The 24,397-nt window shown below is 34.6% G+C and overlaps 1 protein-coding gene across 3 annotated transcripts in view; it reads left to right on the top strand.

Moving 5' to 3' along the window:
• The window catches only part of LOC149785521 (uncharacterized), a 61,706-nt gene extending 37,689 nt beyond the window's left edge, over positions 1–24,017 (top strand). Inside the window, exons 2-3 of one of the 3 annotated variants that reach the window (XM_089979323.1) lie at positions 10,944–11,957; positions 22,490–24,017. In XM_089979323.1, coding sequence (XP_089835449.1) covers positions 10,964–11,957; positions 22,490–22,527 — 1,032 coding nt within the window. In that variant the 5' untranslated portion in view covers positions 10,944–10,963 and the 3' untranslated portion in view covers positions 22,528–24,017. Of the gene's footprint in view, positions 1–10,940; positions 11,958–22,489 lie in introns of all 3 variants that reach the window. The other 2 variants (XM_089979324.1, XM_089979322.1) reach the window with 2 other exon arrangements.
• The last annotated feature ends 380 nt before the right edge of the window (positions 24,018–24,397 follow it).

Raw genomic sequence — 24,397 nt, 5'->3', positions numbered from 1 at the left:
CAAAAACATACATTTTTTGTAAAAGTCTATGCAAAGTATTTTTAAATGTGGGCTTTCATTTTTCGGCATTCTTTACAACTCACCAAAGAACATTTCTTTGATTTAAAACAAACATGAGATAATTAAAAAATCTTTTTGGGAAGACTTAAATGTCAAAAAGTATTTCTACAACAAGTTTTGATTCATATTTCTCTTTTATCAGAAGTAACAAATAAACGCACATTCTGCCAAACATTTTTACATCAGGCAGGATTTTAGCATGTTAACGATAATGAAGTGTATGGGTAATTATAAATTTGAACTCTTGTCTAAAATTTGTATAAAGTAAAAGGATAGACGAGGCCACGTCTCTATTATTACTTGGAGCCAAGTTTGTTATACCTCAACTATTACCTCTCGCCACCTGAGTTTATACAAAGCTGATCGTCTTCTTTGTTTAATCTTCTTCGTGTAGATTAGGATATTCCGTTTCGCCGTTATTAAATATTACGTCTTAATCTAGTCATCGTCTGCTGTACCATAATTTCTTATGCTGTCAAGGGTCAAGGTCAAAAGCTCCATTGACTTAATACAAAAGTCCAGTCAGAATCGACACTGGTACAACTCTGTTGATACTCGACTTTTCTAAAGTGTTCCGCGCTTGGCGACAGTTGCTGTAAAGAAAATGAGCCACTCCTACTTGATTCCTGACGGGGAAAAAAATGAAAGTAAAGAAGTAAATCCATCAACTCCTGAGCTCACATTGTCATTATCCATAGACGGTCTGTAGGATATAATCCGTGATGGGACTCTAGGAAGTGAATCCCCGGAAGTTCATGCATTTAAAGTGTGTCATGGCAATTGTAAGTATCTAACTGTAAATAAACCTTAGATAGGAAACGTTCTTGTTGTTTCGCACTCAAATTTTAGGCTTGGGTGGTGGGAAGGGGCGATGTTGCTACGCCTCACATCCACCCCACCCCACCCAGATGGGTTTTCTTACCCGCATCTGTTTTAAGCCATGGTTTCGGGCATCTGTGGTCATATCATAAAATGTTTTTGAATATCCCTTTATGCAACATCGTGCCGTGCAAATTATTACATGAAATTAATTCCTCCAGATCAAACTACAATATTGTTTGTACCTAAGCAAAGCTCGTGCCTTGGCCATGAACATTTATGAAAGTGTAAACACACATAATGGTCATCAAATTGTCTCTGAAATAACAATATAAGACTCGAATTTGCAGACGACATGTAAATCCTCTATTAAATTGTATTAAATGCATGCGTTTTCTTTAATTTCTGTATCTTATAGTATATATCATGATCTGGAAAAAGAGAACCTCGAAATACAGTTCTGCCAAAGTAGAACAAAAACCGAGATAAATTTCGGCTTTTTGCTGTTCACTGGAATTCAAAAGATATTTTGTTACGATCATTTACATCCAAATATCAACATCTAGGTATGGATGGTGTTAATTTCATTTTGTCTAAATCAGAGCTCGGCATTTGATTTCCTGGAGATGATAATGTTTTAGATTAAGAATGCTAATAATCTCAGTAGCCATGAAATATTTTTTTTTCTTTCAAGTTTATCTACTGTTAACAATTTACAATTTTAAATAATGTGACATGCTGCTAAATCAAATGACTTCATATCAGAGCATGACAGTGTAATACTTGTGGCTAATTGTAGTGTTATTTTCAGTATGGCGGGTTACGTCCCAACTACTTGACAACAAAAAGTACGGGTTTCATTACGGAAGACATTAAATCCCTCTTCTATGGTCAAAGCATATGAAACCGTGTAATTAAATTGACAGCCCATGTTGAGGATGAAACTGCATGTAATCAGTGTCACTGAAGGGTGCACAATTAGGGATATGTGCGTGACATGTGGTGTAATTGCGTGATCATATTCCCGGAGGATTCTATGCACGTGAAAATTGCACCCTATCCGTCTGAAAAGATATAAAGATTGTTAATTATTTTTAACTCTTTGGATTATTTCTTGAGAATTATCAGCCATTAAACTGTTTCATTTAGCAAATGCTATTCCAGATCATTGCCGGCCACGTGTACAATACTTAAATTGTAATGCCAGCTGGTACGAGTAAATGACTGTTTTTGTTTAATTGGCGCTTTTAACAAACTTCGAAGAAGATTAAATATCTTCATACGACATTCGTTCGTCACACCTACCGTTGATTTTGTGGCAATCCCAGCAAAATTCGAATGATGAAAAATCCTTATTACTTATGTCAACGAATTTTCCAATGTTGTGCTCATTGTTATTTTAACCCTTTGCAAGTCTGAATAACCATCGTCATGTTATTTTGTACATTAGTTTCACAGAGGACTCGATGCTATTTCGTACATTAGTTCCACAGAGGACTTTACACTATTGTTGACCGAGTGATCTAGAGGTTCATGACTTCCATCACATTTTTCACATTCGAGACGACAGAATTTTTTTTTATTATTTTTTTTTTGTAAGTTAAGCGGATTATGTAAAACAGTACTCATTTAAGCATATTAAACAATCACAGATATTTAAATTACCTTCTTAATGTTGCCATCAAAATAAATAGCATTTACAGCATTTACAATTAATTGATATGTAAACATGCACGTGATCCCCCTAAACGTTCTACTACCACAGAATCTCTGAAAAAGAACACGTGTAACCGAGTCGACATATAAAAGATAATGTATGTTACATTTTCATGCAGAGACATCTCTAATGGGAAAGACAATTCTGTTCTCAGGGGAAAATCGGTCGACGCGGCACGGATTACTACCACATGTATAGGTCAAAAGGTTGGCGCATCAAATATCACTCAGAATTTACATGTGTAATTTTTCACAATCCGCCAAACACGTTAAACTTTAAACACACTATACGTAATGAACCAAAGATGGTGATGGTAGGACTAGCAAAATGACTGGCTCAAAATATTTTAATGAATACTGGTAAAAACGTGACTGTAGTTTATATCTTACCACATGACGTTGCACAGTGTATGCATATATGAATAGGTTTTACGGTGCGCCAGCACAATACTGGCTATTTGAACCGGATTAATAAAAAAATCAGTATTAAAAATTTAATTATGCACCAATGGTCCACCACTAAATTATTTTATAAAATTTGGGAAGCTAAATCCATCCAAAATGAACGTAAACATAATAATTAACGATACAAGATAAATGGCAAAGATGTTAATATAATGAAAATAGATTTTAAAAACCCAAGAAAAAATATATAAATTCGTTACAATAAAGGGTACTTTAAGTTACAAAAGTGGAAGATTGGAAGTTGTTGGTATGTGACAACTGTATCGGACACTTCATTGAATCAGGATGTTTTTACACAGCAAATTCACATCAATGGCTTTGATTTAATTATTTCATCAAATATTGTTGTTAATAATTCAACATTTGCTTGTGCATATATTTCCATCTAAAATCTGTATAGTGTACGCCCACAGAAAATACGTTCCGTGCCAACTGTGGCACCTTCTACAGTGTATAAACATGGTGGATGAACGAGACTTTGAGATACAGTTCAGGCAATGTTATTGTGAACCTTAATTTTAATAGATCTAGCATAAAACACCGTTAATTATTATATGGTATTTGACATGCTTGAATGCATGTGCACCAATTGTTTATATGCGTGATTACAAGTTCTCGTCCTATTCGCAACTCCTCGGTCAATCCTACCGATCATATCTCGAACGCATGCCGATAGCTGCCATTAGGACCACCTAGGCTATTCACGAAAGAAGGATTAACGAGAAGTTGCGATTCTTTTCATTCGGAAGTTCTGGTTCAATGCTAGACGCAATCCAATCTTAGAGATAGCCGACGTGGTTCTAATAGACTGCAGTTTTTTTCTTTTATTTCGTGGGGTGGGATGGAGGGAACAAATGTCCAGCGGACAAAATGCATGATTTTTCTACAAATTACTAAGGCGACATACAAGCGATTATTTTTCGGTTGGTTTTCTTTTTATTTTGTTTCGCAGAAATAGCCGAAGGGATTCTGAATGCTCTCGTCCAAGTGTTCCAAATTGCCATTCGATTCGGCATATTTTATTGTCTCTTGTATCTAGGATAACGTTCCGTATTTCAACTGATGTAGATTGCGAGTTAGTTTCAAAGTTATTATCCACAGTGGATAATAAATGCGACGATTAGGACTTGACTCCTGCTCATAAAGCAAGAAACACATGAATTGTATTTCTAATGCATCGTAATGACGGTTACATTGACTGGGGATGACCATAATTGTGGGGGTCTACAACAATACAGAGAAGAGACTCCTTTCAACTTGTGCCCCGTTTATCTTTGTCAAAATCAGCGTGCTTAAGTTGTTAGTTGCCATGGATATTGTTATTTGTTTGAGGAAACATCGCCCGTAGCAGTGTTCTTTCAGAATTTTGACTTTTATAATAGATAAATACCGTTCAAGATTTTTTTCTGATCAGCTTAAACAGGCACTTACTGTTATTGTTCTATTTAGAGTTATTGTTTTTCATTTGTACTCGGCATTGGATTGATGTGGATAATAAACTTATACACATTTTTCGGAAGTTAAGGGAGGAAACGAATAACAGACAAAACTTCTCCAGTAAAGTGATACACGTATAAACTAATTTTGAAAATATGTAAGCATACGGGTTAATACGGATCAATTGCGTTAGAAAATGTGTACGGCATGTAGGTTTATACGGCAAAACTGGCTTTGAAGACTTTGACGATGTGTATGGTACAGAGTTTAATACGGATAAACTGAGTTTGAAAATGTGTACAGCATTTAGCTTAATACAAATAATCTGATTCTGAACACACACACACACACACACACACACACACACACACACACACACATACATACATACATACATACATACATACATATATATATATATATATATATATATATATATATATATATATATATATATATATATATATATATATATATATATATATATATATATATATATATATATATATATATATATATATAATGTAATAAATTTGGAGTATGCACATTTGGTTGTAGAGCCCCGTTTTAAGGAATTCTTAGATTTTTGTGATTACTTGTGTGATTATTGGAATTCGGCGCAATGGAAATATTCCTAGCCCGATATAATTAGCCAATTACTAGGAGCAAACGTCATGGAGTGAAGTGTTAGTGAGTTTCCGTGATGCCATGGTTCACTAGTAGTGATTTCATGCCAAAACCGAATGAATGTCCCTGAGTAGGATAATCCATATTAAAATCTAGTGGTATACATTGGTGGTGTGACTGCAGTGGTAGTGTTTAAGGTAGGAAACCGGTAAGTTACACAAAGGAATAAATAAGAAGGGACTCGGTAGATACCGTTTATGTCGCCATGGGGGCAAATGTGGTGCAGTTATATTGGCGAAATGTGCCTGGAAAGCATACATTGACTGGCTTAAGGTGCCGGAGTTAAAATAGTTCCCAGTGTATATTTTGTAAGGCGTGAACGGTTGGCGGTACGGAAACCTGATGAACATAAAACATGCAGATGTGCGGTTGACAGATATTTTGCAGGTTGTTTCATCTGTGGTTTTACATTAATTATAGTAAAATTTAGGAATAGAATGGACATGTCGGGCTTTCTAATTTGCTACTGAAGTTGTATGGAAGTCTTTGGAAAGTTGGATTAAACTTATGACTTCCAGCGAGAATCGCGCCAGGATTTGAAAACAGCTCGGTCAAGTAAGGCCCCTCTGGCATGTAACAAGAAAATTTAAGGTGGCAGCGGTGGGATATGTGAATAGTTATGTGATTGGGTTGAAAGTGATTTGTTTTTATTATATATAGAACAGACTATTCCTTCGCCATTTGGAACGAAAGTCGTGTCTTATAAAATTTTCATTTTGGTTTCGCGAAATTTAGTCTGCGAATGTAAATATATTTATTTGCTCTAAGAAATATGTCTAATTTGAGTGCTTATGCTCAGTCAAGACTGAATATTTTATATAGGATATAATACAACGATGATACAGAATGAGTGTGTATAGGTGGCTCAGAAAGTGAAATTGATGTGGGGACAGGGGTAAAAAGATCGGAGTTGGAAGCATCGTGTTACATGGTGGACACGTGCAAAATAAAATTGGGCAAAATAACTGAGTTTTCCCCAGATAACTAAGCTGGAATGATCTAACGATATCAGAATTATCGGACATGAAACCCTGGGCATGCTAGATTGGTGAATTGGGTTGCGTTATTTTTTTTTAATTAACTGAGATGAACCTCTAATGAAGAACGTGTGTTTGACTATATATATATATATATATATATATATATATATATATATATATATATATATATATATATATATATATATATATGCAATAAAATGATAACGAACAGTGCGAAACTAGTATCTGAGTGCTTTCGACTCTAATGAGTCTTTTTCAAAAGCAAATACAAAACATAGATAATACAAACAAATAAAACAGAAAAACAGTTATGTTTGCAAAACTTTACATTGCTGTTTCTACAGGAATTAAACATTTAACTTTATTATGTTTCAATTAGCTTATTTCAACTTGTTGCTGATACTGGAAAACATTTGTATTGACCTAGAAATCGATAAGCCATAACGACATCTGTTATTTTATGTAAATTTATGTAAGCGCAAATGACATCCCGGATATTTCATTGTTATAGTTGTCATTATAAGCTATTAAGCAAAGTTAGAGTAGTATTAGAAGTAAATGTGTCGGCTGCAAATGATAATTTTATTTGTGCATTGCTGACTTTTTCTAGTCTTCTTGGTTTAAACCGCTTGGTTTCAATGTTCTAAGGTTCTAAGTTTCCTTTTCTTTCCTGGTTTCGGAACTCCAGTTGGGGTTCTGAGCAATTGCAATAAGTGTTATATCACTGAAAGTGTGGCCAGGGGAGAAGCGTTCTGTGACCTGGCTTCTGTACAGCATCTTTGTCAACCACACTTCGGCCACACTTGATTGCATATAATATATAGCCAAACATCACGTACAGAACGTAACAATTGAAAAGTTATAAATGATTAACTTACAAAACTGTCATTTAAATGAAACTGCGCTGCCAAGCCTGTTCGTATTACCATTAGCCCTTAAGCCTGGTGATTGCAAAATAGACCCGACCTTTTAAGCAGGTTTGGCCGTTTTTCGACCATAAGAGTTTGATGCAGATGGCAAATGATTTAGCTAAATTTAATATCATGCGAGAAATTGGCGTAAATTAGGTGCAACATTGCTTCATACGCTAAATATTTCTTCTTAAATATGAAATATATGTTGTCAGCGATCGCATTTCCCTTATTATTTGTTACAAACCTTTTATCGAGTTACATATCAGCAACTGGGGAAACAGTTGACAGTTGACAAACGATTTTACAATAACGATAACCGCAACGTGTATGCGAACATTTTAGGAAAATAAATCTCTCTTACCTGAGACAGGAGCCCAGGTGGTCTAAGGCGCTCACCTTTACATTCACTGACATCTCGCTCCTGTGCGTGTGGGTTCCAGTCTCGGATCGGCCAACGTGGTGCATGTGAGAAAAATGACAGTAGCTTCCCGTTGGTCTATGGTTCTTCCAGAGGTTTTCCTCCACCAAATATACTGACAGCTTTGTGTCACGTATCAGGTGCTGAAATAATGGCGTTAAACCCACAAAACAAAACATAACCTACCTTTGATGATGGTAAGAATCTGAGACGGCGACTTAGCTATGGTATGATTCTTGCCAAGCCTTTACTTCCTTGACTCAGCCTTATTTTTGCACATGGAGACGATCGTAATAGAGACTATTGTCAAATTGTGTTGGAATGTTCGTGTAGGTGGATCATAACACAAACTTTCTTTGGTAAATTGGATTGGAAGGCTTTTTATGTGGAGAATCGGGTTGGAAAGCTGGTGTACACGGATCATAAAATAAACTGTTATGTGGGAAGTTGTCTTTGGAATAAGATAACTAGCCGAAAAAATCGCAAAAGGTGTTTTGAAGATAATCTAATAGAATGGAGAGCTGAATGTTTTGTAAATTACAAATGAATGCACTCATAAGTAAACAATTTCATAAATACATTTGCTTCTCAATAGAGTTAGAATGCCTTTCTTAAAAGTTATTGTACATCGTAGAAGCCGTTATTCAAGTATTATGCATTGTGTAGTTATATAGCATCTTTTGAATGTATTAAATTATTATTATGGTTTAGAGTTTAAAATAAGATATTTAATAATCTAGAAACGCATACAGTATTCAAGATATACTCCATTTATTTCTCCTCTGTCAAGAAAATGTCTGTAATGGCAAACATTATAAGTTGTATTTATTTCAGCCGTGAAATGGTTATATTTTAGAAAATACAACGATATACAATTGTTTAGGAGGGTTTGTTATTTTTATGATTATATATTGAGATGACAGTCTCTTTTAAAAACATCTTTTTTTAAAGAAAATTAGATCGCCATACAGTATTTGAGACGCTATTTCTTTCTCAGAAGCGGGGTATTTTGGTAAACGAAGCTATCTAATGAAAGTTAAATATCTATAAAGCTATCAATGACAATACCACTTCCAAACGTCACTTCATAAAAAGACCCGATGAAAGGACTTTGAAAAGATGGCGAACAATAAACCACCACAAGCATAATGTGTGTCGACGTAATCGAGTTGTATTAAAACCGGAAATATCGTCATTACTCACTCTTGTGTGCGGAATTGTTTTCCATGCAGAGCAATACAAACTATATCGACAGTAATGGAGAAAAAAAGGGACGGGTATGTTTACGATAAAGACCTGAATCCAATATAAGATAGGTTGTGGATAACAATCTCGTGTTTGTGGAGGACGTGTATTGGTTGTTTTAATGTCGCAAATATCTGTTTACCGACTTTGCTAACACGTTACTGGCATGATCGATTCCCGATAGTAAAACCACCATTATCGTCCTCTTTCCTTAAAAGCGATAATGTTCTGCCATTATTCAACTGCTAGAGAGAGAGAGAGAGAGAGAGAGAGAGAGAGAGTTAACACATTTAATTGTTATTATTATTATTATGCATTCATTAAAATCGCACTCATTTCACCCTACTGAGTACGAGTTTACTTCCATCAAATACTAAGATGGACATTTTCTTGTGCGGTCTCTAACGGAAGCCCAACCAGACATTATCTGAGATTTTCTTATGTGGATTGCTGAGAGAAAGGGGGGGGGGGAGAGGAAGAGAGAGAGAGAGATGAATATTCCAAAGAATCTTAAATTTATCAGTGTTGTGTTAGTTTTGTCAAACTTTATTTACAACCATGTTTTTCTGATAAACAAATGCATAAAATAGTGGAACTGACTAAAAGTTTATATAAATAGAAGTAGCAACCTTTACTTTGCTTGCGTCAAACACAGATGAAGAGACATTTGCAAACTGTTACAATTAAAATACAAACAGTATCAATACAGACGGAACAAGAAAATTATATCACTGCAATTGACATTTATTGATTCAATCACATTCTAACCTAAGGCACACTATGCACATTCACTGTTTCCATTATTTAGTCTTATACTAATACCAATTTTACAAGCCAGTAATTGAATTAAAAATTCGATATTATTGACGCCAATTCTACCGTGTGAAATAATCAAAAAGACTTTAAACTACAACATCCTAAGGTGTTGGATACTTTGTTCACAATTTCCCAGGATGAAAATTAAAGAGTGTGTACCATTTATTTACATGAGTATATATAATGCTATAGTATAGCACAGCCCTCTGACAATCATCGTTTCTGATTAAAAAAACTTGGAGATGTAGGCATAAGGACTAATAAGCACATACATATTAGTCACTATTATATAATTATACTGTACCTTGCAAGGCTTTTCCCTCTCTACGTATTAGTCACTGCAGTTTCCATGGTCTTCCATTTGTACATATTAATTACTATTATATAAGTACACTGCTGTTTGCAAGGTCTTCTATCGGTACATATTAGTCACTATTATATAATTATATTGCTGTTTGCTAGGTCTTCTATCGGTACATATTAGTCACTATTATATAATTACACTGCACTTTGCAAGGTTTTCCATCTCTACGTACTGGTCACTATTGTATAATTACACTGCACTTTGCAAGCTCTTTCATTTCTACATATGATTCACTATTATATAATGAAACTGCACTTTACAAAATCTTCCATCACCATTCATCCAAATGGGGTCATGACTCTCATTTTGGATTTTTGAGAGGGTTTAGTGTCTGAGAACATGGATGCGGACATATCTATTCAAAATTCAGAAATCAGAATTAAACAATTCACAAATGTGTTCATTGTGGTTCATAGACAATGATGGAAAATGTAGTTTTTCATGTACCTCTCCCCCACAACAAAACCCCGAGTTAAAAGGTAGCATAGGGACGGAGCCGATAAGGTAAAAAAAAAAACACATATGAACGTTGAGAAACCCGTCCATTTAGATTCGATCTCTCAACGTGTTTCTCATATGCTGCTCGGATTGATCTTTTAATTAGCAATATCAGAACTAATAGTAGAATTGTCTATCCTAGACTCTGTATGTCATTTGAGAAGCAATCGAGAAAAAAAAAACAACATAAAATCAACAACGTTAAAAACTGAAGGAGTGATTTTGTATTATATTCGTTTGGCGGCTGAAATGATAGATGTTGTGTCTGAAAATCTAAATGCGACTTTTGACTTTGCACCTTCTAGACAGGCCATAAAAGAAACTAAGAACTGTGTACACTTACTGGTTTTAGCTTCATTAGTACTGGAAGAGGAAGCTTTCACTGGACCAAGACTATTATTACCAAATTTAACAACATACATGGGAAAATATCCCCAAAATAGTAATTTTGTAGTATCATTCGATGTTCAATTTATGAGTTTATTCTCTCTCTCTTGCAGCAGCAGCAGCCTAGTTAACAGACATGGAAAATGAACGGAAACACTTGCTCTTGATTCTTCATCTACTTTTGTTCATATCATGCACGTCGTGTGTAGGCAAAGAAATAACAGAGGAGGCTGCCTCAGCAAAAACATCTTCTGCTATTGGAAAACGTTCTCTGGACAAATTTGGATTCATGGATAATATAGGACAAGATAAAGAAATAAAAGCAGTTCCGGGAGAGACAGGATCTGCAAAAGAAGATTATGATTCCCAGTTATCACATAAACTCTCCAACTTAGATGCAGCCAAACGTCGAATGGATCGATTTGCGTTTGCGGGTACTCTTGGAAAGCGCTTGGATGAATTAGAACAAGTAGACGACTTTGACGTAGAAAAGAGGAGGATGGATCGACTTTCTTTCTTGTCAAACCTTGGAAAGAGGGGTAAAATGGATTTTTCATATTTAGGTAACCTTGCTAAACGCGGTAGGTTGGACCGATACATGTTTACTGGAAACCTTGGGAAAAGAGGACGCATGGACAGGTACTCTTTCATTGGCAATCTTGGCAAAAGAAGAGGCAGAATGGATAGGTATTCATTCATTGGTAACCTAGGCAAACGACCTTCCATGGATAAATACTCTTTGATTGGAACCTTGGGCAAAAGAGGAGAAGACCTGTTCCCATTTGCTGAAAATCTCGAAAATGGACAAGGAATGGACTCGTATCCGTTAGCTGGATCCTTGGGAAGGAATGTGGCAGAAGACAACGCCGACAGTGGTGATACCTCGGTTACTGATGAAGACAGAGAGTTTGGTAAGCGCGGAAGACTTGATATGAAAAGTTTGTATGGGCAACTTGGAAAGAGATCCAAAAGATCGTTATTCTTTCCCTGGGGCGGTGTTAGACATACCAGAAACAACAAGCTAATGAGAGGAATAGACAAATACTCATTTGCGGCTCGTCTTGGAAAGAGAGAACCAGATTATAGATTTCTACCTACGCTTGGCAAAAGGACCTATTTAACATTGGAAGGTAGTATTTAGTAAACAAAACTCTCTTTCTTCAAATGTTCCAATTGCCTTTAAGCTATATATTATGGTTGGAATCATGGAAAATATTATAAGCCTCTGTTTAAAAACTAAAGTCTTCGAACGTGGTCTGTATCTGTCTGTCAAGAGTTTACATATTACCTACACACTGCTACCTTTTGAGGAAATACACAGCCTTTATTGTAAATGATTTAATGGCTAAACTTTATTCTGTCTACTACGAGTCGGTGTTTTATTCATGAGGGTGTCAGTTCTCACTGTATATTAACCCTTTTATATCACAAAAGGGTATAATTAAGATAAATAGAGGGTTCTCTAATTTTCTTCATCTGGTGTCAAATATTTCGATGTGGCATTACCTACATTATTTACTGTTTGCAGTCTTTTTTCATACTTTTCCTTTTCAAAAAATGTAATGAAATGACAATTAGTAATTTTTAACAATAAGCTATTAGGCTAGAGATATACAAGATGTCATACAATGACGTGAATAAGTATGTACTCATATTTATAATGTTGGGTTTGAAGACAAAACCAAATGCATTAGGAAGTCTTGTAGACTTAAGTTCTTTCGGTCCTAGACTTTATGGATCTCTACTCGTTTGATTCACAGTCCACATTTTGTTTTAGAAATATTATCCTACAATACCTACACCAGAAAGCGACCATCCCAATGTGCTTCGTGAAGTACATGCTCCAAGCGCTGTCAATCGAACAGCTATCTTAATATAGCACAGACTTTACCATAATTTAAATTATGGAACAATCGCTCCCTTGTTGACACATAAGAATTGTATGTTGGATTTTCCTGTCTTGTTTAGGTAATTTACAGGTCAGAATTATTGATTTACGACCCATAAAGTGCAGGAAGAGAGGTCTACCATCAGATAATTTTTACAGCTTTTCTGCAATGCCATTCTTAGTTTGTGTTTTACTGCGTGACGATTGAAACAAAGAAAAGACAAAAGTCTTATCGTAATTATGACTCAGGTATTCTTGCTTATATTTCTGCACTTTGAACGTCTTACAGTGGAATGCGCGCTATTTTTTTTTTTTGTGTGTTTTTTGTTTTGTTGGTGTTTGTTTGTTTGTTTGTTTGTTTTTAAGCAGTTAGAAAACTGTGATTTGTCTTGTATTACAACGGACATCGGTTTTATTTACCATTTTGTCTAAGACCACTCAGCTATTGTAGGAACTATATAATGATGCTGAATCATTAGTCAGATGCATTCACATGACAGCACTATTTATTGTGGAACATGTAGTCACCTTCATTTATCTCAGATGGTCTCTTTCGTTATAGGCAACGTTCCATTATGTCGTCCATGAACCTTAAATCACATGACTTTTGTTTACTTGTTTACGAATGGACTGTTTGCTTTCGACCGTTCAAGATGGCCCTTGGAATTTAGTAGAAGAAGCGACAAAATTCTTTATTTCCCTAATTGTCATATTCTGTGCGATTCTTACTGACCAACGCATGTATAAAATGGTGAAAGTTCATAAATTTTCAAGTTGGATAAAAATATGCATACTTGAACGCATTTTTATTATGAAAACCTCGGAATATGAATATTGATCATGTCGTAGAAAGTCTATGTGATTTACATAACGTAGAATAAACCAGTGAAAAAGTGAGACCAACAGCTTTGTGAAGAAAACAACAACAACATAACCCATCACTAGCAACAACAGTGTAAACTCCAACACGATCAGCAACGATAAAAGCAGGAACAACTTACAGTGCAGTGCAATCAGTCTGTAACAAAAGTATCTGCATGAAATATGGCAGAATATGGACTGAGATTTTAATTTAAATATAAATATTGTCTATGTCGCCATCATTCTTATTTTAATAATGTTCTTAAGCACACACACACACACACACACACACACACACAAAGGTGCAATCAGAATTCGAGGATGGTTGCAGTAAGATGTTTTACTACTACTACTACTACAACTACAGCTACTTCTACTACAACCACTAATAATAATATTAATACTGCTCATAATAATAATACTGCTAATAATAATAATAATAATAATAATAATAACAATAATAATAATAATAATAATAATTATAATATTCAGAACGAGACTCGACAGAGTCGGAAGTCTTCTGTTATTGTTATCTGTACAATTAGCAAAGGCAAACAATACCACGCAAGACTTTCCCGGTCATCACGAAATTATTTAAGTACACACATGATTCTAAGACTATCGCTTTCAGTGATAAAAAGTTTGTTAACATTTCTTAACATAGTTTAATTTCGGGACTCCACAATCAGTACGAAAGAGGGACACTGATACATTGGTAATTCCTATAGATTTACTGGAAGTCTCTAGATACAAATAAAGTTTCGAAAAGAGATCCAAGCTTTAGATTTCATGTTTTAATAATAAAAATAATAATAATAATAAGGACACTAGTATTTAGTTACATAATAGTGCGCGTATTAAGTATCAGTGCGTCCTCTTCATGTACGACTACGTTATCAGAGAGCAAAACGAAAAAAAAGCCAAACACGGAAAGTCAAATTTACAACAAATTCTAGAGTAATGCTGCTTTAAGCTGGCTTTCATTGTCGTCTAAATTTGTTAATAGTATGGGGATAGACTATATTAGATTTGTACGCCATATTTAGACATCGTTGAGTAGCATCAAATTGAATGAATGGATATAAAAGATCCAATTTATACTAGATAAATAGTTGAAACGACGGATTTACCGTAGAACGTCTCGCTACGTATCCTTTTAGGTTGCTCTCTAGAGTTTAGTAATTTGCAGTTTGATTTGAAAGGGCAAAAATTTCCTGTTTTCCTGAATGGTTATCCTATTTTTTATTTTTGAATAAAAAAAATGATATTAAAAAACAATGGACCTTATGTATCTTTGGTTTTGTTAAAATCCTTTATTTTCCTGTATGATTGATGGGTGTAATTTGGGTTTGAGACTATGCAGCTTGACCTTACTGCAGATAATCACCTTTCCCTAAAAGGACCGCATTTTCTAAACTCCAGAGGTAATCTGGGAAAAAAAGAAGCTAACAATTTTTTTAAAATATGTTTTATACCTCATTTGTTGCCCTTTCGCAAGTTAGAATTATCTATGGCCTAATTCATTGTTTCCTATTTTAATAACTGTTAAAGTTAATGGACTTTGGATAAGTTCAAGTTCATTTTTCAAGCACATGGGAGCAGCCATTTCGATCAGCTGTCTGGAGGGTTGGCGAAGGATGGTCACATCTAGGTTTGTACTTTAGCTGGTTTACAAAAAACAATGCTTCATTTGCTTACACACTGCGGCAGAACCCTCTAATGTCTTCCCCAAATGATTACGCACCAGTACCTGATTTTTCTGGTGTACTTTGTATCGTTCACTTACTGTGTTTGAGCTAGAAAGAAACTTTTCTTTTGCTCTAGTGTAAATGAGAATGACTAAAATGTATTTAATCAATATTAAATAAAAGGAGGCGATGTTTTGAAAATCTACATTGAAATTGTCCTTGTTAGTGATAACAAAAATTAATATTGGTCAATAGACGCTCACGTGCCAAAATTGGATTTACAAGACCAATCGAATTATGATTATATTCCCTCTTTCGCAAATATATTGGGATAGGTCATATTCATCTGTTTGTGTGTCCGTTCGTCCGTCAGTCAATACTTTATCCTTGTAAATTGAATTCAACCAACATATATTGTGCGAGAATGAGCATACGTGGTATGGTGTTGTAAGAGGAATAGTAAACGACAGAGAAAGCTTCGGATCATGAATACAGTCCGCAAGAGAGGAGGGTTTAATTATCAATTTATCATAATTTTCATAGGTAATATGGACTATTCCATGAACCCTGAGCTTTCTCTTCACGGAATGAGAGAAGATAATGATATTTAGAATGACGGTTCGGGAGGATAAATAAAGATTTCAAATCCTGACTGCAGCCACAGGAAGAAAAGCTAGAACGATTTGCGGGTGGAAGACGAAAAAAGAAATGCGGATATTTTTTGACGGCTTCTAATTCTATATTGGTTTTTAGTATCTGCTCTAGTTGAACGATTCCAGATAATCAAACATATCTGAAGAAGTTTCATGTTGCAGATAATCAAGGTATTTAAATGTGTATTACAAACACACAGTATAGGACATAGGAACTACATCTGGTATGTCATCTAAAGTACGAAAAGAATGTATTGGACTTCTGCCTGTCGGCTTACGAAGGCATGTGCTGTCCATTTTAGAATGAGACTGCGTGATGAAAAAAACAAAAACAAATACTGCATGAAAGACGGAGATACACGTCTTCTTAACTTTTATAGTGCATGAAAATGTATTCAATGAACACTGAACTTCCATAACATTCCCAGACATCGAAGAATTGGACTTAATTTGAGAAGAAAAAAATCAAAGCTGCGAACAATTAATGCGAGGAAAATGGTAATGACCAATGCGGGTATTGAGAATGAAGGACAGTCAGGCGGACTAAAATGCTGGAAGAGAAACATAATTTCTCCGTCAGATTTGATCTCAAATCAACAAAAGACGGCGTATTTCTTGAATGGCGACTCGAGTAAACGTGAATAATATTCTAATACACTAACAAAATGTATAATGATAATAATAATAATAATAATAATAATAATAACAGCAGCAACAACAACAACAACAATATCAGCAGGAGCACCTCGCTGTTAACAAGCAATGTCGAAGACATGCGTATGACCGGCATGACGCCATTTTTTCCCTTATTTCCACGGACCTCAGGAAAATAGCCGCTGTAAACTGAATGGTTTTTAAACTTGGCTAATATCGCAAATAATTGTGTTCTAATCAACTAGAAACCATACATTCACTGGACCCTAATTTTAGGCTTGATTGGCTATTCTTCCTTCAAATTTGCATGGTTTGTTAAAGCGCTTTTCTGGGCCGTTGATTAGTTTTTTAGGCTACGTAACACACGACACAACCCAAATACCTCATACACATAATTATTCCTATTTTTTTTAAATAAAAAAGACTTATACATAAGAATATCACGAGCATTCCTTAAGTAAATCCATTTTACGAAACTAATCTATGTAACCATAAAGTCTATATTCTATGACGCTTGTTCTTACAAATGGAAAATTACTCGGTTTGAGAAATATCTTCCAAGCACCGATTCCCCAAAAATAAAAAAAAAATAACCAAACTTTAACAATGTTACATTACTATTGTTATTGTTATTATTATTATTAGTAGTAGTAGTAGTAGTAGTAGTAATAGTAGTAGTAGTGGCTAAATTGGATGAAGCGTATTCATAATAAAGATGATCTTTTGCTTTCACAAGACATTTTCTGTGTACCGTAAATATAGAAACCTGTCGCTCTCGATTGGTCTACTTGATCAGTCTAGAGGTTTCCAATACGGATAAGCACAACACCGATCTTGCATCTACATTATATCATTTTTTTTTTAAATTTGAAACTTTTACAATTCGTTGGCCGAGAAATAAGGACACGTTAGGCCTACATTAAAGAAACTCCCATTTATCAAGTATCGATTGATAAACTATTCTGATTAATCGTCTAATATTTAAGTTAAGTAAAATTCTAAGGCCTACTATTTAAGTTAAGTAAAATTCTAAGGCCTACAGTTTAAGTTAAGTAAAGTTCCAAGGCCTACTATTTAAGTTAAGTAAAGTTCCACGGCCTACTATTTAAGTTAAGTAAAATTCTAAGGCATACTATTTAAGTTAAGTTCTAAGGTCCGATATTTAAGTTAAGTAAAGTTCTAAGGCCTACTATTTAAGTTAAGTAAAGTTCCAAGGCCTACTATTTAAGTTAAGTAAAGTTCCACGGCCTGCTATTTAAATTAAGTAAAATTCTAAGGCATACTATTTAAGTTAAGTTCTAAGGTCCGATATTTAAGTTAAGTAAAGTTCTAAGGCCTACTATTTAAGTTAAGTAAAGTTCTAAGGCTACATATCATTGATAGAACCCTCTAAACCTCTATAAACTGCCTTCCACTGCAACTTCCTCAACGACTGAAACAAATGTTTCATAATTTTCTCACGCCGACACGCCTATTAAATTTCACACTCACGTGTTTTTTCTATTAAGGCAAAAAAGGAACCCAAACCCACCCCAAACTTAAATGTATTCAGTGGATAGGCATGTAGCTATGTTCGCTGTACGTCCACTTACACATCCATGTAAGCAACCAACTATATGTTATCTTGTCTGATATCAGTACAGTAATATTTCGAATAGATAGCTTTTCGTCATGTATTGAATGTATTATTTTTCTGCGAGATGTATGGCCAAAAAAAGAAAGATTGTCATCTATCACATCTGATTGACGACATTTTCTTGAAATTCATCAAACTTATTTCAGTTGTCATAATCGCTATATAATCAATAGCAAAATCTTTCATCTGTAAACCATTAAGATAGCTGATGAAGATACAGAAGGGGGATTCTGATTTTAAAAAAATAATAGACGGTGAGTTGTCTTCAGTGCTTGACATTGTCTTCTGAAGTCTAACAGAATGCAAGAAAAGAAAGAAAGAATAAAAACATTCAGAGTATATTGGATTTCTGTGGTATACGTAGAAATGCTAGAATCGCATCAAATCGAATAATGTTAAAGCAAATTGATGCCCACAATAACAAAGGCGATTAAGAAATTGTATTAACCATGGCGGATGTTGTGAACAGAGACTCTAGTCAACTTGAATAATCGTCCGAAATTGTCTAAAAGAAGAGCAAGATTTTTCAATTAGATTTGATGTAAAGTAATTTATACGATCAAAGTACATGACAAACACAATTCAGGCGTTTTAGTTAGAATATTCATCGAAAATATGTATCTTTTTACAGTCACACTTGACCATCTATATACAGCGATCAGATGTACATGATGGTCGTTTCCTTATCAGTACTGTCCATCTATAATTTAAACTATTATTATTTAAATCATTTCAGTGTATACAAAGTGCATGCTAAAAATATTGGATTTGGAAACAAATACTTATTACACTTACGTAAATGTATCTCCAAACAAAAAAGACTTGACATTGACAAATTGGCATGCCAAACATACAACACAGAAATCGCAGTCATTTGGAAGCTGATGAAACTAATGCACAATTGAATATTGATATGCAAGATTTACTAGTCATATAGTAATATATTGTGACATATTGTAATAGATGGTGTGAATGCAAAACGCATACTGCTGTATCCATTTATAAAACAGCATGAATAGAGAATAAATTTACAAACAAAAGTGCTGAATAGAATGATAGACACGCTAACATGCTCGTTTATTATTGTTGCATAACATTTATTTTTATATCTCTTGTTGTAAATTCTCTTTTGTGATTTTAACATGCACGAATCCACAGTTTTTCTTGCATTTTGTGTCGTTTATTTTGTGCATATAAGCTCTTTATTCCTGTGTCGAAGAGATTGTTTCTCTCGAAACGTTAGGAAACCGTTTCGAAATTGCGTTCTTATATATTCATACACTCACACATTTATTAGGGTAGTAGTATAAAATTATGTTCGCGATGAACCCATCTTTAATTATTACTTAATTAGTATTATTATTATTACTTATTATTTAATTTGTATTATTACTTATTACTTATTAATTAATACATAAGTATTATTATTATTACTGATTACTTAGTTATTATTATCATTTATTATTTTTTATTTATTACTTATTACTTAATTATTATCATTACTTATTACTTTTTATTTAATTATTGCAATACACGATAGACAAATACCTTAAAAATACAACTCAAGAAACATATTGTACATATTCCGCTTAGGATCGACTTAAATACCTTATAAATACAAATAATGAAGTTTATTCTGCATAATCCGCTCAGTCCTAGATAGATCAAAGACCTAAAGAAGGAATACTGTAACTTCTGCTTGCTGAAAAGTTGTGAAGATCACCGAATGATACATATTTGATTCTAAATCGAGAAATCATGGACTGCTGCGATGATGTCTTCGCTCTCTGTCTTGGTCAGTGATTACTCGTAACAACCTGCATAGACCCAGATCTGCTGGGGCGATTGCAGTTGGACTCATATAGAAGAGTAGATACGGTATTCTCTTATTTGGTATAAGAGAATACCGTATCTACTCTCCTATAGGAGTCCAACTGCAATAGCCCCAGCAGATCTGGGTCTATGCAGGTTGTTACGAGTAATCAGTAGAACAAACAACATAGGCCCTGATCTGTTGGCGCATTATGCTACGGCAGATCAGGATCTTCGATGTTTGCCGTTTGACACTACTTGTAATCGAGTAGAGACGGTATACATCTCTAACTGAATACGAGATAAAGATTTTGTTTTGCCTCGTATTAAGATACTACAGGACATAGTAGAACTTGTTCCGTAATTTATTTATATATATAAGAAACGTCTAAAGTTTGTAATAAAAGAATTGACTCTCATTTCATATATTAATGAATTCCGGTCCCTATATATAGTTGGAAGGAATGAAGGATGAACAACGATTCATTATTGCTCTATTATGAAGATAATATGAAGCAAAGTTACAAATCTTCCGGAAGTTCCATCCAAACGTTGTTTGTGAAGACGTCCCAGGTGCCATATGCAATCAGATCAAAGATACTACTATAAACAAAAAAGTCTCTTTTATCGTATGATGGACAGGGTCCTGGTCATCCAGCTCGTGTCGAGCACCTGTGTTGTTGTTGTTGTGGGGTTTAACGCCATTTTTCAGCACGATAGGCTATACATGGCGGCCAGTATTAATGGTGGAGGAAGAACCCGGAAAACCCCGGAAAGAACCACCGACCCACGAGAAGCTACTGGCAAGCTTTCTCACATGCCCACATTGGCTGAATCTTAGACTCGAACCGCCGCAGACAGAGGTGAGATGGCAGTGATCCGTAACGAAGAGCGCTTTAGACCACTCGGCCACTCGGGGCCCCTCGAGCACCTGTGCATGCAATCAAACTGCTGACTGGTGTTAAACAATATAATCAGACCTCACTAAACTCGCTCAGTGTTTTGCAAAAGAAGTACAAACTTGTGGCAATTGATTGACAATGGAGTCGCCCTGTAGAAACCAATGCTAACAGAAGAGATCACGTGATCTGATAAGAAGACATGTCAACGGTGTTTGTGCAGTTCTTCTAACATATTTGTAATGCAGCTAAAGGTGTTTGTCTCTGATTGTTTGTATCAGTTTTATGATTCTTTTTTTTTTTGGCTGTGTTTTTTTTTTTTTAAATCGTTTAGTCCGCGCATAGTTCCACGTACGGCTCACTCGTAATTTCAGTCTCTACCTTCGTTCGACAGACTGTAACTTAAAAGTTTGAGGACAATAAATTTATGCCATTACTTTACCATTGATTTATCCATATTTCCTATTATCATGAATCTAGTTCCGCCATGCATTAAAATTATTAACATTATCGAGCCGCGTACAAATCAAAAGGCCAAGGGAGATAACTATTATAACTCAAAACGCATTACTCGTCATACCAATTTATGACTAATTTTAGTACAATATTTATTCGCTTCTCTGACAGTGAATGGCATGTAGAAATACAATCAGCAAGCACTCATTGTATTGATTTTGTTGTCAACTCCACCACACTTTAATTACTGTAATGATTCTAAACTTATTTAAAGCTCTTCCGCCGGTTAACTCCTACCCTCTCGCCTCTATGATTGCACTACAAACTCACTTCATGATGATAATCTGAACAGAAACAACTCAGTGACAGTGTTGTCTAATGTTTTAATATGGTTTTTGTATTCTTTATTTTCGCGACTTGTTTTAGGCCAAAGACAATTTATAAAATTACTCATGTATATGCTAATATATTTGTCCGACCCCCCCCAAAAAAAAAAAAAAAATATCCTCAGAATTTACCCGAATTTCTCTTAGCAGTATTGTACATCCATTATGCAGCAGTCTCATGCAACTTTTACAACGTGCTCACGACGATGCGGATCGTTGAATGGTTTTGAATGGTCTTAAGAAATGTAATCAGAGAAAAGCAACGCCAACAAAAATCGACAACCATTGGGCAGGATAAGAATCAACCATGGCAGGGTTAGAGGTGAAAAGTGAAAATCAAGTATCTTTGCCAATATATTTGTCAAGTCTGAAATTCTACAGTGACACTGCAAACATTTAAAATATTTCTCACACCTGCTTTGTGCAGAGCTTCTTATATGAATAATAGTTTTGTTTCATATATACACATAAAGACATACCTACTACTGATAGTTACCTATCTGGTTAGCTGCCTAGCTTTTCTAATTAGACAGTTTTAACCATAGTAACTAATCTCAGATACAATTTTACTAATACATTAGGGATGAGATGAAAAACTGATGTTTAAAATTGCACAGCTTTCATTACGAATAATAACAAAATAATAATAATAATAATAATAATAATAATAATAATAATAATAATAATAATATAATAACGTGTACTAAATTCAAACTTCTTTTCTTTCAGATGATGCTCCAAACTCAGCGGAAAATTATTCGCAATAATGACATAAAGAGCAGGCAGCCATTTTGGAAGATTGTGTCCATACATGTTTTTATTATAGATACAAATTTCTGTAACACTTGAAGAAAAAAACAGACAACAGAAGATGCTAGTCCCGCGGAGTGGAAAAGATGTTATTTGGACCTGTGCACATGTACAATGTGCCATTCTATGAACATTACCTGCCATCTTCAAGGAATCCATAAATCTTACAAGGCTAAATATAACTTTCATGGTTAAACATTTCTAAATGTGGGCTTGTGTTTTCGCGTATCCTGATTCTTGTCTCTGCGTGAACAAATCGATTTACAATTCATTCTGAGTCGTTAATATTGATTGTGTTTTCATGTATATTACATACAGAATATCCGACAATTATACTATATTCAGTTTCTCCATGTAACCTTGGAATATATATATATATATATATATATATATATATATATATATATATATATATATATATATATATATATATATATATATATATATATAACAGTTCTCTCTCTCTCTCTCTCTTAAATTTCTGGACAAAGGTTTCACAAGAGTACAAACATTGAGGATCTGCGAGGTTTTGTGTCATACTAAAGTAATCTTTGAGATTTACAATTATCACGGTTGCTTATGTTAAGTACATAAATACATAAATATAATAAGTACCAACATTTACTGCTGTTAATGGACCTCAAGGGACTTGAACATTTTAATTAAAATTGAATTGACTTAAATTGTTATCAGTGTTTCTGTTTAATAAACTTGAGATGGAATCGTTCGCCGATTCAGTTGTCTAAGCAATGTTGATTTCTGCTTATTTTACAATAGATATATATAAATATCACACTATGGGAACATGTATGAGGTTTATGGCAAGAATAACTCAGTAAAATGCACTGCAACAGTATCTCTTGCATCTCTCGAAACGAACTCTCCCCGCAAGTTATTTTCTGCACTAACGCCTGCTCTTATTTTCTCCAGAAGATTTGAAGGACTTCTTTGATATAAAAAAGGAAGTACAGTGTAATAGAAAATGTATAAACTTTAAGGCTTGAAGCCAAATTATTAGGACTTTCAGTACTAATCAGTCAACTTTATCGTCAAACTTCCAAGCAGAAAGACTTAAATGACAACTCAAAACGAATCTGACTAGGGGTCAAACGGTGTGTGCAGTTGCCTTGTTAATTAATGTCACTTGAGTCGGTTTGTAGTCGTAAAAAAAAAATTGAAATGTCTCTAATGAGTTTTATATTATGTCTCAGTCGGAGTAGTTTGGGCCTTTTCGCCTGTGATCGGAAAAGCGCTTCGAAAAAGCTACTGTAGACGCCATTGCGTATACATGTATCTTGTTTTACCAAGTGACGTCGTATACGCATCACACACCATCAACGGACAACGCAGAGAGGTATTTCTACAAAGGCAAACAAGAAAAAAAGACATCTAGTACTAATATAAAAGTGTTGTATGTGAGATTAATAAACGTATTATTAGTTTCAAACGATTTGATGTGTTTTCTTTACAAATCCTTACACCTAATTATTTTATTTTCACTTTGAAAGCGTATTTAACTACACCCTTTCTTCCTTTCTACCTCCAGCCATATTAGTCTGCTTCTCTGCCTGTGTTCGTATATACTCACGCAAGCACGTACTTATGTATGTATGTATGTATGTATGTATGTATGTATGTATGTATGTATGTATGTATGTATGTACCCTTGGAAACGTATTAAAGTATGATTTCTGCATTGGTTTTGTTGGATGAGAAAGTAGTATTAATCTTGTCGTATTTACAGCGATTCATACTTACTCTGCATGTGTATGAGCTTTGTACCGTGGCATACCGCGACATTTTTTAACATACCGCGATACGTACCAT

Source organism: Sinohyriopsis cumingii, chromosome 13 (genome assembly GCF_028554795.1).
Source record: "Sinohyriopsis cumingii isolate HCF-2022 chromosome 13, ASM2855479v2, whole genome shotgun sequence".
In the NCBI taxonomy this organism is placed as follows: Eukaryota; Metazoa; Mollusca; class Bivalvia; order Unionida; family Unionidae; genus Sinohyriopsis; species Sinohyriopsis cumingii.
The sequence above is the reverse complement of the archived record's forward strand: the minus strand, read 5'-3'. Positions and strand labels throughout refer to the sequence as shown.